This window comes from Paroedura picta, chromosome 1 (assembly GCF_049243985.1).
Source record: "Paroedura picta isolate Pp20150507F chromosome 1, Ppicta_v3.0, whole genome shotgun sequence".
NCBI lineage: Eukaryota > Metazoa > Chordata > Lepidosauria > Squamata > Gekkonidae > Paroedura > Paroedura picta.
In genome coordinates this window covers 152,769,613-152,786,778 of record NC_135369.1, presented here as the reverse complement: position 1 = coordinate 152,786,778, position 17,166 = coordinate 152,769,613, and the positions used below count along the sequence as shown (strand labels likewise).

At 43.8% G+C, this 17,166-nt stretch overlaps 1 protein-coding gene across 2 annotated transcripts in view; it reads right to left on the bottom strand.

The window, feature by feature from the left end:
• Window positions 1-15,638, bottom strand: part of CSMD1 (CUB and Sushi multiple domains 1) — a 1,334,105-nt gene extending 1,318,467 nt beyond the window's left edge. For both annotated transcript variants that reach the window (XM_077309265.1, XM_077309276.1), the window contains exon 1: window positions 14,918-15,638. In XM_077309265.1, coding sequence (XP_077165380.1) covers window positions 14,918-14,987 — 70 coding nt within the window. In that variant the 5' untranslated portion in view covers window positions 14,988-15,638. The remainder of the gene's footprint in view (window positions 1-14,917) is intronic.
• Window positions 15,639-17,166: the final 1,528 nt, after the last annotated feature.

Below are 17,166 nucleotides of genomic sequence, written 5' to 3'. Positions count from 1 at the left end.
CTTTAAAATCTTCAACCTATATTTTCAAACGGTAAAGTGTGATAAGGAATTTTAAAAGGGAAATTCAGTTAGCTTGCTCTATTGTACTCTCAGGTATGAAGTACCTGGCATAGTTATTTACATATTCAGACAAGATAGCCCTTTCTATTTTCTTTTGACAATAACATTTCACCAGAGTAACTTTGTAAATAAGCTATAGAAAAAATAAAATAATCAGCTGTCCTTTGTTCTATAATCCTTCAATAGTGTAATTCCCTGAAAACAGAAAGTGGCAAGATAAATTATTGTCATGGAGATCAAAACTACACTTGTAAATTTGCCTGTCAATCCTACGGTAACTATTACTTATGATTAGTGCCATTATTCTTATTAATTTTTTAGTACCACATAATTTAAATCCAAAACTGAAGCCATTCTTTACCACACATCAAGGGCTCAGATCTTGTCATTTTTGAAATGTTTCATTTGGTAAATTGCTTTGAACAACAAGCAAATGGTGGTAGTAGGTGCAGTTAGATATACAGAATGGGTCTTCATTTGTTGCTCTGTAAAATTCAGGCATGTGTTCTCTGTTTCAGAGTTGTTCTGAGTTTGAATGAGAAGCCTGTTTTAGGGCACTTAACTTTTCACTGAAAGGTTTTCATGATTAGTGCTTTAGGGACCACATATGGGCAAATCATCTTTTAGTGTTCGTTGTAAATAATTCTTAAATGCCAAAATATTCAGTGCAGCCTTACTTTAAGGCGGGGGGAGACCCAAGTCTCTCAAGAGTTGACAGGGGGGAAATCAGTTTCCATAGCAACCTGAGTTGAGGAAATCTTTCCTGTTTGCATAGATCGTCTCTATTCTATCATCCTGTTTACTAAATGTTACTAAAGAAAGCAATTAAAGGTTAATCTCTCTTCAAAAGCAAACAAATCAAATGCCAGTGAACGCCAAAGAGAGAATGATACATTTCAAGTTGGTCAACAGCTTCCCTTTACAGTAGCTCTAAATATGCAGGAAGTTTTATTCCTATTTCCATAAAATCAAATATTAATTTGATATGCTGTAAGCATCAGTGTTTGGCATGGGCAGACATTTGATTTTTAACATGAATTTTCTTCCTAGATAAATGGATGCAACGAAGGGTCTAAAACCCATTAAAGACAAGGCAAATGTTCCATTGGGTTGTGTGGATTTTAGATTAGGTTCACAGTGCCTAAAACTCCACTCTCGGAAAATCCAATTTACATACCATGGTTCCAAAATCAATATTACACCTTGCTGCAAGTGCTTCCTAATACGGATTTATTTAATAATGGGCTGGCAGGTTCCATTCACTATACGTACTCAGATAGACTGGATAGTTTTTGTGTGGTTTCATAAAATATTTTCCTGCAGGTTAGCAAAGGGTTTTAAGGAAGGTCATCATAAAATAGTGTGTCAAGTAAATTCCAGTGCCACTATTACCATTCTGTTTTGCAAAATGCTCCAGTCATCCTCAGCGGAAACAGGTCAAACTCAACCTATAGACTTCTTAGAGTTGCCAAATGTATTATTTAATGATACTAATACAATATACCAAATATATTAGAACCATATACTCTATATACTTTTGATCTGGCAGCTTGTAGGACGTCAATGGTTTGACTGAGGGATCTTTTTTTCCCTTTTGCCTTCACTTCTTCCTCTTCTTAATCACTTCTTCCAAACTATTCTTTTGGTTTCTGTGGGTGGGGTGGGTTTCGGGGGTGCTTTGGGATTTACTGTTTCTTTCTCCTAGTGCTTCTTCTTTTATCTGAGGGGCAGCATTGTTTGTCTTTCCTTCTTGGGGTTGTGTTTCTTTTAAAAGTTGATTTTTACAGTTCTTTCTTTCAGTGTTCAGCTTTACAGTTCTTCATTTCAGTGTTTTTTTCTGGGGGGGGGGCGCTGCAGTTGTAGTTAGAGTTGTCCATTCTCCTAGTTTGGTAGCTGTTGTACTTGTTGTAGTAGGTTGCCAACTTCGGGTACTATTGTTCTGCTCTGGTTTGCTGGCCTAGGGGACTCTGTTTGGTTTTCCTGCCAGAGCTGTTCTCACAGAGCAATTCTGTCAGAGCTCACTCAGGGTGTCTGGCATCAAAAGAGGAAGGGAAGGCAATTGTAAGCCACTTTGAGACTCCTTTGGTTAGTGAAAAGCGGGGTACAAAAACCAGCAGCTATTCATCCTCTTGACTTTTCTGTATTTGTTGGGGGGGGAGGCTGGATGCGAAAGCCTGTGATGATAGAGCATTTCCCACCCTCGGCTTATATGCAAGCCAATATGTTTGCCCAGATTTTGTGGTAAAATTGGGTGCCTCGGTTTATATGCAGGTCAGTTTATATGCTAGTATGTACAGTATTTCACTCTACTTCATTTCCCAAACAACAGATGCGCAAATAAAGACCACTTTTTAAAAAGTGAGCAGTTGCTTAAAGGCACTAGAAAATTCTAAATGTGAATAAGCCATGATACCCCCTACTACACCAAAAGCCTGTCTGGCTTGACAAAGATATTTTAGGCTGATTGTGCATTAAATCAGGATTTGGACTAGATAGCCTGCATGGCCCTTCCAACTCTATGATTCTATAAGAAAGTTCAGGACACACCAAGAATAAAAGCTGTTCTTTCCCACTTACAAGATCCTCTAGTTTAGGCTTTTGAAATCTAATAAGATATTTATTGTGTGCCTTATTTTAAGACAAGCTCATTCCGAGACTGGAGAAAACATTCTGTAGGGACTGCCACAAACATTTCTGAAGCTGGTGGTTGGCCAACATACATGCAGCTCTCTTAAGCCTTAACACACAACCAGAAATTTAAGAAAATTAAATTTCTAAGCAACATGTTTTTTTTTAATCTCCCGAAAAAGGCACAGGCATAGCCAGTTTTATTTCAAGCAAGAGCCCAGTAGCCCCTTAAACAATAAGAAAATTTGTTGTAGGGTATGAACTTGCATTCCTCTGTCCTGCCCAATGATAGAGGGAGAGAAAGCAACTATCAGATGCATATGCATCAGTGTCCATTCATGGTAGCTCTGCAAAAGCTTGTATCTTGCCACAAATTTTGTTAGAGCCTGTTTGGTGTAGTGGTTAGGAGTGCGGACTTCTAATCTGGCATGCCAGGTTCGATTCTGCGCTCCCCCACATGCAACCAGCTGGGTGACCTTGGGCTCGCCACGGCACTGATAAAACTGTTCTGACTGGGCAGTGATATCAGGGCTCTCTCAGCCTCACCCACCCCACAGGGTGTCTGTTGTGGGGAGAGGAAAGGGAAGGCGACTGGAAGCCGCTTTGTGCCTCCTTCGGGTAGGGAAAAGCGGCATATAAGAACCAACTCTTCTTCTTCTTCTTCGTCTTTCAGGTGCCACTGGAGTCTTGCTCTTGTCTACTGCTACAGACAGACAAACACAGCTACTCATCTCAATCTGTATAGAAACAAATTGTCCATTCTGAAAAATGAAAAATGGTTTGTTTTTTTCAAACACTGGTGGCCTCTTTAAGCTATAAGAAACCAGAAAGTTAAACAGTACAAGATAATAAGGCTATTTATCCAAAATTCTCTAGTCGGACCAAAGTATTTGCATTCAGGGCTAGCATAAGGGTCTTTGATGCCCTACGTGAGCAGGGAACCAGGCATCTCCTCCCCACTAACACACGCCACGAGCCCTGCAGGTGGACAGCATCTATGAATGGACACTAGTGCGTGCAGGTCCGGTATGTGCCTTCTTTTCTTCCATCAGGGGGCAGAAGACGGGTATGCAAGCCACGCAAACAGGTCCTGGCTGACCACTTCTCAGCTGTAGGCATAACACTTAGGGCTGCTCTTTGCCATGGCCCCTACTGCTCCCAGTGACGGGGAAAAGCCCCAACTAAAGTATCAGTATAGCACTTGGAGCTGCTGCTTACTATGGTGCAGTCACAACTCTGGGAACCAGGTGGAAAGCTCTGAGAATCCAGTGATGTAGCATGACTGTTGCTCCAAGGCCTTGGGGATTCAGCCAATGGTGCAGGAAAGCTGGCTTAGCACCCTCTCCATATCTTGGTGATATTGGGGGCAGTAGCCTAAGCATGCCCTATTGCACACCCTGCTCCTGCTTGCATGCATTTTCATGAGTACATTCAGTTGCACATTTTGGACTACAGTAGGTCAACAACTACGATCATCGCTAGATGAGCCTTAATATTCTTTAGTATTTCTGGCTGCAGTTGTCTACAAACTGTCACAACTGTTGTTTTCCCTGTTCCATTGGATGCTCTCTTTGGCCTACTGTGCTGTGTGGAACCATAGGCAGCTCTCCCACTCATAGCACACTGTACTCCCTCATTGAACATGATCATTGTCTTAACACAGATGAGATTGCACAATAAAATCAGAGTCCACTAGCACCTTTAAGATCAACAAAGTTTTATTCAGGGCATGAGCTTTCGAGTGCAAGTTCATGCCCTGAATAAATCTTTCTTGGTCTTCAAGGTGCTACTGGACTCTGATTTTATTGTGCTACTTCAGACCAACGCGGCTACCCATTTGAATCTATCCAGATGAGATTGCAGTTTATCAAGGAAAACCTAAGCAAGAATAATTTCTCTGGACTGGAGCAGTGCTACAATAAAAACCACAGTGGTGATATTTACAATTTTTCAGTCAATAGCAATTAAACTGCTAGCCAAATGAAGAAAAAGTTCACAATTACTTTGTATAAAATGACAATAATGTTCAGCATTGCTTCCAAATTTCATTTAAACCATTTATCTAGTGTGAGCAGAATAACATTTTCATAGGCATGACCACTGAGAGCAGGGAGAAAGAGGTGCAATGTTGCCAGGAACCAGGGGATTCTGGAGACTCAAGAAGCTAGGCCATCCACTGTCTCATTTTGCTCTCAAGTGAAACACAGAAACAGCTGACATGGTGCCTCTTGGTGTTAAGTTGATAGCTTTAATCTCAGGGCTTCAGTGACAGCTAGAATACTCTCTAAGAATCAAAAATAACCATGTTTCACCTTCTGCTTGATTTAAAATTATAGCAAACACTTGCTATCTTTTCCAGTTAAAGAATTAATGTTACAGAATCTGATTCCTAGAGAGGTTTCCCCCCTTAATTATTGATGAATTCCCCCCCTCTCTTTCTCTCTGTTTTGCAGTGCTGAGTGAGGTTATGAATGAGAAGTAAATCTCAGTGAATTCAATGGGAATTATATCATTATATCATTTTCTTTTTATCACTGCCACTTTCTAATTTCTTGATTTTGGGGATCTTTAAATGTTCCAGGGGGACCGAAAGGGAACCTTTGTTCAGAGGGCTCTGGTGACTCATGGCAGCCCTTTGTAAATGGTCCAGCTGCAGCTTGTTATGCCCTCCCAAATGGATCTCCCAGGAACAGCATGGGTATGGTGGGTCTGTAGTGGAAGGTGAAAAATATGTAGCAGCTGGAGGAGAACTGGAAAACCTGCCTCCTACCCGTTTCCACTGATGTAAGTTTATTCTGTCAGCAGAAAACATTATTAAGATCTCACCACATATATGTTTTTTTAGATTACAAAGTATAATTTACCAAAATAATATTCAACTCTGTGACGTTTCACCATTAATTTTCATTAAAAGCTGTTGATAACAGTTATCTAATTTTCTTTCTGCACTGACAAGTTAGGTAGAGGTATAATAATTCCTGAAGTACAATAGCATGACTCCTGATGCACATGGATGAACCAACCTCCTCCCACTCTCCACTGATAGGAACAGGTGTTGTTTAGTCAGTTACATTGCACACTCCTTAACAAAGTTACACTTTGTATTGACTTCAACAGACTAAGAACAATGGGACTCTGTTTAGGACTATACTACTAATAATCCATTGAGGTCCTTTTTCTTTTTGTGACTTTTAATTTATAAGTGCAGGGGTAAAATCTCTTCAGTACACATTCAAGAAAAACTGAAATTACACAGATTGATTTATCTGTCATATGACATGTTTGTAGTATAGCCAACAGATCCTAGAATTGTCTGGCAGACAGGTAATAGACCTTCAAAGGTGGTTTTGCTATTGTCTGCCTCTGTGTCATGATGCTAGTGTTCCTTGGAGGTCTTCCATCCAAATACTAGCCTGCTTAGCTTCTGAGACCTTATGAGATCATGCTTGCCTGGGCTATCCAGATCAGGGAAGTTAATATAACACTGTCATCCTAAACTTCTCCAGCCACATATTATTACTGCAACTTTGGAATTAGTCAAGAGGCTTTCTGAGTAATAATTATAAATATGAGATAGACAGTCTAGTTCTGTTCTTAAAACTGAATATGGCCTCCAGTTGGAAGAAGCGATAAGTGACTTGGTGTGATAAATTTTTTTTTTCTCAATCCAGAAAATAACCTATTAAAATCTATATACAAATGTTACCAGCTCCACTTGGGAAATTCCTGGAGATCTGGTAGAAGAACCCAAGGAAGGGAGAGTCTGGAGAAAGGAGGGAGCTCAGCCACGATGCAACACCATATAATCCACCCTCCAAAGTGGACATTTTCTTCAGGTGAACTAAGATCTGTAGTCCAAAGATCACCTGTAATTCCAGTTCTCTAGGTATCATCAGGAGGTTGGCCATTCTAGCACGCACAAAATAAACCTTGTTACTCACAGAAAGAAGCTATGTTACTCTATGAAGAGTTTGCAGATGACTGATAAACGTCTCTTTGGTAGGTCAATATTGCACTAGAGAACTAATCCAACTACTTTGTCCATACTTATTGCTCAGTAATAATATAATATTAAAGTACTGTCACGTCACATTTATGGCAAGAGATGAGCAGAGGTAGTACTCATGGCCAACTCTGTTTAGCTTCAAAGCTTTGAAAATCTCAAACGAATCTGGCCTACTTAGGATGCTCAGTTCCCAGTCTTTATTATGGTTGTTGTTGTTATTATTATTATTATTAGTAGTAGTAGTAGTGTTTTGAGTTCTAGCCCGCCACTCCCACAAGGCTCGTGGCAGGTTAAAACATACATAAAAATACACAACCCCTCCGATAAAACTACCTCTATGTAAAAACTACTCAAACCACATAAAATCACCAGAGCATACACCAAATGTCCAAGGCAACGGAAGTACAACAAACAAAGCCTAGCCCACTAACTACCATAGGGGCAAAGGAGGGATTGCTGACCATTCGTCTGCCATAAATATAACCCAGAAAGTGAGGGGGTGGCCAAGATCTTTCTTAGCACATTGGCCTCAACCATATACCTGGCGGAAGAACTCTGTCTTACAGGCCCTGTGGAATGCCGAAAGCTCCTGTAGGGCCCTCAGCTCTTCCTGGAGCTCATTCCACCAGGTAGGGGCCAGGACTGAAAAGGCCTGGCCCTATAGGATGGAGTGTTATGCTAAAGGGGAGAAAAAAGGCTAGTTATGTCTGTTTCTCCAAAACTCAGCTTACAAAACGGATAAAAGCAATACTGAAATACATATTCATTTTAACATGTAGAATATAATAAACAAAAACAACAAAGTTAAAATAGCAGCAAGATTTTTTAAAAGAGAGCAATGTCTGTTTGTACCAAGTATTTGTAATTTAGTCTTGACTGTTCTCCAGATACAAAAGATAATTATATTTCACACTGAAAATTTCGCCCACTACTGTACTTACCAACATTAATGGCATTTGTAAGTTTGTATAGAAACTGATTTTTTAAAAAGAATTAAATAAAAGGAGGAACAGATACTCATACAGAGGAACTGTCCTGTTGCTTTCCTTTCTTTCTAGACCAATGATACTTTGGACTGCACGGGCTTTGTTGAGTGCTTTCCATTCAATCTATATATTCAATAGTGGCTTTGGGATTTTGGCAAATCAAGACGCAAAAAAGAACAGAAAAATGAAGCTTCCCATTTGTTGCATATTTTTCTAGACTGTCACTTAAGAAAAAGAGCCTCACTGTTACTTTAGAAACAATTAAAATCCAGTGCATGGAGCCTTCCTACCCGTATATATGAGTAGGCAATAAGCATAGTAGGAAACCTTTCATTGTTGTTGTACTAGTAATTATTTTGACAAAGTGATAGCAGCAAGAAGAGGGTGCATAAAAGGCGCTCTTTAAAATAATAAGATCTTAAGCTGTTACAGCCTGAATCAGTGTTTGCCTGCTTCTTTTTTCATTTAGATTTCTCTGAAACTTGCTGATAGTAGTATAACATAAAATAGGCTTGTTTAAAATATTCAGTCATAAAGACATGCAGTTTATCAGATAGGAAAAAAAATAAGTATCTTAGGCCATTCTCAGATGGTATCCTGTGTAAAGAAGGTAAATACAAGAAGAACCCATTTCTACCCCATCAATCATCACAAAGGGCCAAACTTTATTAAACATTTTTAAAGGGTCTAGAGTAGCCAGCAGGGGATGGAGGACTTATCAATACAAAGACCGCCTGGGCCATATTTCCAGCATCAAGCAGGAAGTGCTGTCATCATGCCAGCATATTGTATCACACTATGGTATGTGGACAAAAATGATGGTGAAATTAGCTATTACCATACCAGTTTTGCCCAAATACCATAGTGTCACCAGGAAGCCACTGATATGATGATTCTGTGTTATACTGGCTATGTGGCCTCAGCCTTCTTTCTACTGGTAAGTTCTCCCACCAGCTGATCTGGAATACTGCTCTAAAGAGGAGCAATCAACATCATTTAAAAAGAGAAACCCTCCACCACTGCAATGTGGTTACAGGGGGAATCAGTCAACATAAAAAAAAAAAAAAAACATCTGATCTGGCTCAAAGTCTAATAACCATTTGTATTTTACTTTCTTTATTTGTAAATGGTCTTTGCCATATAGGAAAAGGTTTCTTACAGTATTTTATGTGGTGAGTCAAAAAGTTAACAGCACTTTTGTGTGTGTGAGATTCATAAGCCAAACCTATGTCAGCATTAAAAATAAATTAGAATGGTAATCTGTTGAGAACACAGCACCTATTCTTTGGCACAATGCCAATGGCATACTGACACCCTGCAGAACTCTAGAGCGGAATGATGGCAGAAAGGAGAGGACCAGGGTGATTGACACACATGAAAATTAAAAAAACTTTAACCAACATGGTGAAGCATATGTTTGTACCCATATGATACACTCAGATGGGTTTTATCTTACTTTAATTGAGGTAACCTTTCCCAAATAATCCTGGGAATTTTAGTACAGCAAGGGAACCTAAGACTTTTTCAAGTAAATACCCTTCTTGTCAAAAGAATTACACTTAGGCAGAGATAGTTTCTTTAAATACACTCTATCTGTTGTGTATTTGCATACACAAACTGTGCACATGTTATAGAAGAAGAAGAAGGAGAGTTGGTTCTTATAGGCCGCTTTTCTCTATCCGAAGGGGTCTCAAAGCCGCTTACAGTCACCTTCCTTTTCCTTTCCCCACAACAGACACCCTGTGAGGTGAGTGAGGCTGAGGGAGCTCTGATATCACTGCTCGGTCAGAACAGCTTTATCAGTGCTGTGGGGAGTCCAAGGTCACCCAGCTGGCTGCATGTGGGGGAGTGCAGAATCGAACCTGGCTCGCCATATTAGAAGTCCACATTCCTAACCACTTGTTGTTAGGTGCAAAGTCGTGTGTGACCCAGTGCAACCCCATGGACAATGATCCTAACCACTTCACTACACCAAACTGGTAGGTCTAACAATGTATACAGTTTTGTTCAATGGGGCTTACTCCCAGGTAAATGTCATCAGGAATGCATCTAAATTAGCCAGCATAATATGACAAACTTGTTCCATTTACTTGAATTCTGACAAGTTTGGATGGGGATATAGAGGGAAGAAGGAATATTCAGATAAGCATCTACTTATTTGGAGAATATGGCTACATCATGATTCTTACTAAGAGGTCTTAGAACCCCTTTCCCCTATAACCCAGGGTGATGCACAGTCAGTTGAAAATTGCTCAGTCCAGTGAAACTCCTGTAGTATTCCTGGGAGCCATCTCATATGAGACTAACAAGGTTGTTTCTCATTTGAGATGCTGAGGTATATAGCAGGAGCAGAGGCGATGCCTTCCACAGTGATGTAAACAAACCACTTAATCACAACATCACAGCTATATGTGTATCAGGATCTATCCTAGACCATATGCATATATAGACAATTTTGTGAAGTAGTCCTACCTCTACTTTATTTCACAATTTGCTTTGGAAAGCTTAATGTTTCTATTCCAAACAATTTGCTAATGAATCAGTTTAAATAATTCAAAGCAAACCTTTTTTAAATTAATGGGGAAAAAACATAACCTGCAGAATAGACGAACACACTGGCAAGATCATCTAACACAGTCACTGAGTCAGTAGTACTCAGTTTAAAATGAGGCCATAGAAAACTACACAGAAGATGGCAACACATTTTTCCCCCTTCAGCTGTAAAAGTGTATCTTAGATCTTGGGATCTGTAAAAATGAAAGGGAAACTAGGACATGTATAAAAATCTTCAAAGAAAGCATAATTTTTCTTTTCTGCGACTATTATTAGTTCACAGTTCTCAGAAAGTGACTGGGTTGTTTAAGCAACTTTATACATATTCTGTGCTTTATGGCCTGCCTAAGCATTCTTAAAACTGGATAAAGAGATGACTAAATTTTCCTCTGCACCTGGTCAGACAGAGACAAGCATTCTTCCTCTGAACCACCTGGAAACAATGGGATGAGGACAGCAGAGTTACCAAGAAACACACTGGCTAGAACAGTTGATGGAAGCGTGACAGGATGAAGGGTGAGGAAGAGAGGAAGGAATTCTTTCAAAAATGACTCTCTTTTAAGAGATAATGACTTGCTTCTTGTATATGAAAAGTCAAAAGGCACAATGGGTATGTATAAACCATTGCATGAGCCTAAAGGGACCCTTGAAACATTACGTAAATAATCCAGTTAATGTTAATTTATAAGAAATGTGCCAGTACTGTTTTTTTGGAGGGTGGGAGGGGATTGTGGATAAGAATTGATAATTAAGATAGCAACCAAAATTGTTCAGTGACTGAGTGGGGTTTCTCCCTGAACCAGAACCTGGAACAATAACTGTGGTGGCCGAGTGCTTTTTCCTGAAAGTACAAATGGAAGGCGGGCAAGCAATTGTTGAGTGAAGATTCCCCCAACTGTGCAGGAATGTGATATAGGTGTTCAGCTTGTCTTTTTTATGAAAAAAGGTGGGATCCTCAAAATCACTCCCCTTCCTTAACAACTTATAAGCAACAAGGGAAACACAATAAAGCCCATTCAAATATTCCAAAACAACTTGTACACTGTGTTTAGAAGTCTTATGGTACTTTGAAGTGGGCTTTTTTTTAACATACCAAATCCTCCATTAAGTTCTGGAAATAAAGCAACATTCATTCCATGTTGCTTGTACTATACCAGACTACCATGACAGATGAAAATTTCTGCATTTAGTTACACCTCCCCCCCCCCCATACAATAGAGAGATGAAACACTGGATTCCCACTGCTGAATGGGAAGGTAGACGGGAAGTCGTGAGGAACTGAAATTCAGGGAATTGTGACCATGAAGTATGCGGAAGGGATTTCCTATTTTAACTGACTGTGTAGGTTTCATAACATGCTACTCCAAGTTTACTCAGAAGTAAATCTTTCTAATTACCACAAAACTTATTTCCAAATAATGCATGCAGGTTTAAATGTATTTGTATAATGTCTAGGTTTTAAAAAGGGGTTTTGGAAGGTAGACAGCCTCAGCATGAATTCTTATGTGTTTTTGGGTGGGAGGGTTTCAGAAATAAAAAGGGGTCATAAATCAACCTCTAAGTCCACTGAAAACAATGTACTTGTGAAAATCATATACAGTTATAGGAAAATGTTATGGGTTTTGTTGCATATACCTTATAGACTGATGAAATATCGGCGAGAAACGTATTTTTGATTGTGAAATACAAAGGGAATGTTACATACAGTATACAGACACACCTCCACAGAAATGCTGTACTTTGAATCGTTCAGCCTAGAATCTCTGTCAATAAAAAAGCAAATTAATTCCTCTCCACAGAACAGTTAAAATAAAGAGTTGCTGGGATCTGTTAATTAAGATTTTATGTGCTCCAGAAACTGAAGCTGCTCTGTTACTAGGTGATGCTTATTTTTCCAGTCACTTTCTCTTTTAAGCTGTACGCTTAATTTCAACCATAGGTTTATATTTTGCTAAATATAGATGCCTCTGACTTACTGCTTGGGAATATAAAAGGGTAAGGAAAAAGCATCAAACGTCACAGCCTTCTTAAAAAAAAAAATCCTTTTACCTGTTGTTTGGCACCAAGCCCCTGCTTAGACTGAAGCCCATTTTTCCCCCTCCACACTAAGGTGATGCATGACTAAATTCATCATAGCCCTTGTAATCACCTACAGCAACAGTACTGGTCTAAGCTCCTTTACATACTACCCAAACATTTTTGATCGTTTCTACATAAGCATGATGAATCAGCCTTTAAAAAAAATACCAACATTTATCTGCCTTAAAAAGAAAATGCTAGAATAACAAATGTCGAAAATACACAGCAATGCTCTGCTTAATAAATGAGTCAGAAGTCTAAGTCCTCAGCTGAAACTGAGACAATGGTAGTATTGATTGTAACTTATCCTGTTTCCACCCTCTCCTGTCCCTGGCCTCAGAGGATATTATTTGCCTGGATGCCATTGGATGAGCCCATTTGATTACCATTGTTTGTCCACTTCTGGCAAATGGGTCTCCCAACCCTCCAACGCCAGCTCTTTCCCCCAAGCTGGCAACGCTCCTGGGCACAAGCAGCTGTGAACAGCCCAATGTACAGGATCTGATTTGCCAGGGGATTCAGACTGGTGTTGCTTTTTGGTATCCTCAACACCACCCAATCCAGAGGCAGTGGGGGAGGAAGGATGAAAAATCACACACATGTCAGGATTACTAAGCAACAGCACCACAAGCACCACTGGGAAACAAAACCTTGGCTAATTGGAAAGGATCAAGGATTAGCAGATGGGAATGCAAAAGGTATCTCCCAGATAACTGGACATTATCGGAAGAGGAGAGAGGGGACAAGGGGTGATGAGAGTGCAAGAACCTTGGGCCACAAAACGATACTGAAAGATTTTCTGGCTGCAGCAAGATGGGGGGGGGGGAAGCACACCACGGCTTACGTACCTCCAAGGGCAAGCCTCATTTTTATAGGAGCTGCCCTTTCAGCACCATATCTAAATGTGTCAGATGTTTCTGTCCCTCTGTTCTTTATTCAAAGTGAGTAAAATGAGATCAGAGACAGCACAGAATCCAGGGGAGTCCATTACTTTATCACCTGCAGGAGCTCCAGGGATGAGGCTGTAGGGAGGATCCTTTAAGTGTATGAACCAAGGAACACAACTTGCTCTTTGCTCTAAACTGTGTCAAGCTTGGCCCAACTCAACAGCAAAACAGAAATGGACTATGCCCCAGCTGCTCTTATCCTTCTCCTAGCCTCTGTTAAAGTGATCAAAAGTAATTCAAAGAAAGCAACAATGATTAAGAAGAAAAGAATAAGGGGGGAGGAGGGAAAGCTTCACAGATGTACAGTTTATAAATAGATTGTATCACCTTGCCATGTTATCACTGTGACGCAAGGGGGGAAAGAGGTTATAAGAGAAGGAGGCTCCAAATATTTTAATTCACTTGTAAAGTTTTTTCCTAATTTCTTCAAATATGAAACCATTTTCCTTAAAAACCAGAGCAGAAAAAGACAAAGAGAAGAAGCATCTTTATTTTTATATCCCGAACTAGGGTGATCATTCTCTCTCACACACACAAACACACACATACGCACATCTGGAGATGAAAGAGCCTCACGGGAAGCAAGACAGACACAGGTCTGAAACAGCTGCAGGTGCTGAATTAGGGAACAGCAGCATCCCTGTCACCAGGTTATCCACAACACAAATGCTCACACAGGCATGCATGCACACAGACACACATCCCCTTCTTGGCAACTTAGAAAGGCCCCAACTAATGAAAGACTAAGTGACTTAGGAGGACTTGGGTGTCTCTGGGGACAAAACGGACTGTGCTGCTCAAAGTTGTGCTACTGTCCAGTGCTGCCCCCCACCTCAGTCTCAAGGAGAAAATCCCAGCCAAACAAGTACAGGTGCTGAAAAGGGAAGAGCAGACTCCAGAAACACAACTGCATGTTTTTCCCGCTGTGTACCAAGGGCTTCATTTTGCCCCTCTGTTCAAGCGAGAATGCCACAGGGAAGATGACTCAATCTCTCCTCCCATTCCGTGGCTCCCTCCCTGCAACTTATGGAAAGAACAAAAGTACAGGTAGACACCAGCTAAATGGGGAACATCACAGCCACCTACTCCTCAGCAGACCAGAAGGTGGGGGTGGGGAGTGGGAGCTCAATGCTTGTAAGTGTTTGGGGGAGGGAGGCACGGAGAGGAGAGCAACTTGGCATCACTGTGATGTCTTGAGCATCTCTGGCTTAAATACCATCCCTTCCAAGTCTAGAGAGGGCAACAGCTCCACAAACTAGCCTGGTCCAGTTTGAGCGCTGCTCTTTATGTTGTCAGCCCTGTCCCCTCTCCAGGCAACCAGCAGCAGCACCAGCCCGGAGAGGGAGGCAGGTGCTATCCGCCTGTCCAAAAGCATACCATAGCGTGTGAGAGAGAGGGAGAGAAAGCGCACACACTACAGCCATAGAAGCTTCATGCCTGGCCACCGCTTTGATCAGGCACCACTGTGAGGTGTGTGGGTATGGGGTGCCTGTGTGTGGGTTGGGGAGATACACGCCTGAGGCAAGCAGCTGGCTGGCACAGGAAAGCCCCCCCCCCTCTCCCCGAGCTTGGTGTGGGGAAAAAACCCAAGAGAAGGAAGGAAGCCCTCTCTCCCCCTCTCTCGCTTTCCTTATCGTGGTCGAAAAGGCAGCGCTTACCCTGAGCCGCAGTGAGGAGCCCCGCGCAGAGCACCACCAGCAGAGCCTCGAATTGCCTCCACGCAGTCATGTCTGCAGTTTATTCCACACACATAGGGCGAGCGGGCGAGCGCGAAGAAGAGACGGGCTGGCTGAGGTGGGGGCGACAGGGAAGCCCCTGGCAGGGGCGCCTCTCAGCCGCGAGCGCCGGCTCCCGCCCTTGCCCCGAGCGCCGGAGGGACTGAGGCCAGCGCCGAAGAATCACCAGAGGGCAACGCGCGGCGGAGAAGGCGGCGGCGGCGGCGAGGGCAGCTCCAGGTGCCGCGAGTGGCAGCGGCGGCGGCGCAGCAGCATCCGACGCCTCCTGCAGGACTGGTTGCCTCAGCTCTTCTTCTCATAGCATCAAGTGCCGGCGAGCCACTGCGGGGCTGAAGCAGCAGAAGAGCCTCCGGTCGGTCAGAGCGCAGCCAGCGGCTCTCCTGTGAGGCAGGGCACAAGCCCCACGCCGGCCGGCCAAGAGACGCGGCCAGGCATCCAGAAAGCGCGCGAGGAGGCAGCCAAGGGAGAGCGGCTCCTCCCGTCACGGCAGCAGCAGCAGCAGGGCGAAGAGGACGGGCAGGGAAACGAGGCAGCCAGGAGAGCCTGAAGCTGACAGGCGGCTAGCGGCAGCAGAAGAAGCTGCTGAGGCTGCCGCCGCCGCCGCCGCCGCCGCCGCCGCAGCTGCTGGACTCAACCATCCCTTCCCACAGAGAGGGGAAGGAGACTGGAGCAGCACAGCGGTGGCGGCAGCGAGCGCACGCACCAAAGCCCAAGGCAAGCCAGCAGCCTTCTCGCAGTCCTCCACGCCTCAGAAAGGCGACGGGGGGGGGGGGGGGGGACGAAAAGGTGCCTTTGGGGGGTTTTCTCCTCAGGGAAAGAGCTCTTCTTTTTCCACGCAGGGGCCGTTCAAGAGGAGGCAGAAGCGGAGCGCTACCGCGGGAAGGGGAGCTCGGGGCCAGTGCCTCGCGCTGCCGCGAAGCGTGCCCAATGACTGGGTGGCCGTGTCTCTCCGCTCTTAGCCCGGCCCGCCTCACAGGGCGGTTGTGAGGGGAGAGAGAGGGCAAGAGCGTTACCCCGTCCACGACACAACACCGAGGCTGCCTGACTCCCCCCACGGCTCCCTCCCCCCCCCCCCCGAGCCTCCCTCGGGTAAAACCAAACTGTTCTTATGCCTCGGTGGTGAGAGGGAGGCAGTCAAATCCTCCTCACGGAGTTGCCAGAGTCCTCTTTCCCGCCGCCGGTGGCTTCTGTTTTTAGACCCAGAGGAGACGTGGCCTTGAAATCCTCCTCAGGGACGCCTGGCAACCCGGCGGGGTTGACAAGGGCAGCCTGAACCACCCGACGACTGGATCCTGGGCGGCTGCCGGCTGCTTCCAAGAGAGCAAGGCTCTTCATGCAGGCGGGCGGGCGGGCGGGCGGGGGGCGGCACACACAAACAAGCCCCCTTGCATCACGTCCCGCCACCGCCACGGTCTTTTCGTGTGCTTGTTACTTCATTACCCAGGACATTTCCCCACGTGGCCCTAGCACCTCTGGATCTGGACCAGGTGACTGTGACGGCCAAGTTGAGGCCATGAGAAGACAGCCATTTTAAAATGCGAATGGCCAGTTCAGTTAGGAGACCCTCTCCACACGTGACACAGAAGGTCTCGCTCTCCTGGTCTTTTGCTTTCTGTTCTGCACCTGCTCTGTTCACATGTGACCTGTCCTCGGGTTAAAAAGCGCCCCAGCTTCACGTGTGTGTGGGGGGAGGGGGGAGCTTCTTAGGCTGGGATTAAAGCCCCGTTGGAAAAAGTGCGACTTCCAAGTAGAAGTCCACACAGTGTAACCCCAAGAACCCTTTTCGGGGGGGGGGGGGGTCAGTCCCACTCAGTAGGCGTCTGAGTAGACCCGGTCAGGATGGCTCTGTTGGTCGCTCATCAGGCAAAAGCGCAAAAATTTCAAGGTCGGCCCAGGCTTTTTTTTTTTTGGTACAAAGGAGGCTCGTTAAAAGGCATAAGGAATAATCCCCTGAAGTCCACAGGAAGCGGGAATGTGCCGCTAGGACCCGCTTCTGCGTGAGGCGCCCAGTGCTCCGTAGCCGAGGTACAAGCCGGCTGTGACGCCACCGGGAATCACTTCTAAGGAATGTGAGGGTGGAATGGCTTCTGAGAAGCAGTCAGGGGCTCGCAGGCTCTCTTACGTTCTTCGCCCGGGCAAAAATAGACGCTCTTGGGGGAATTAAACGAGAT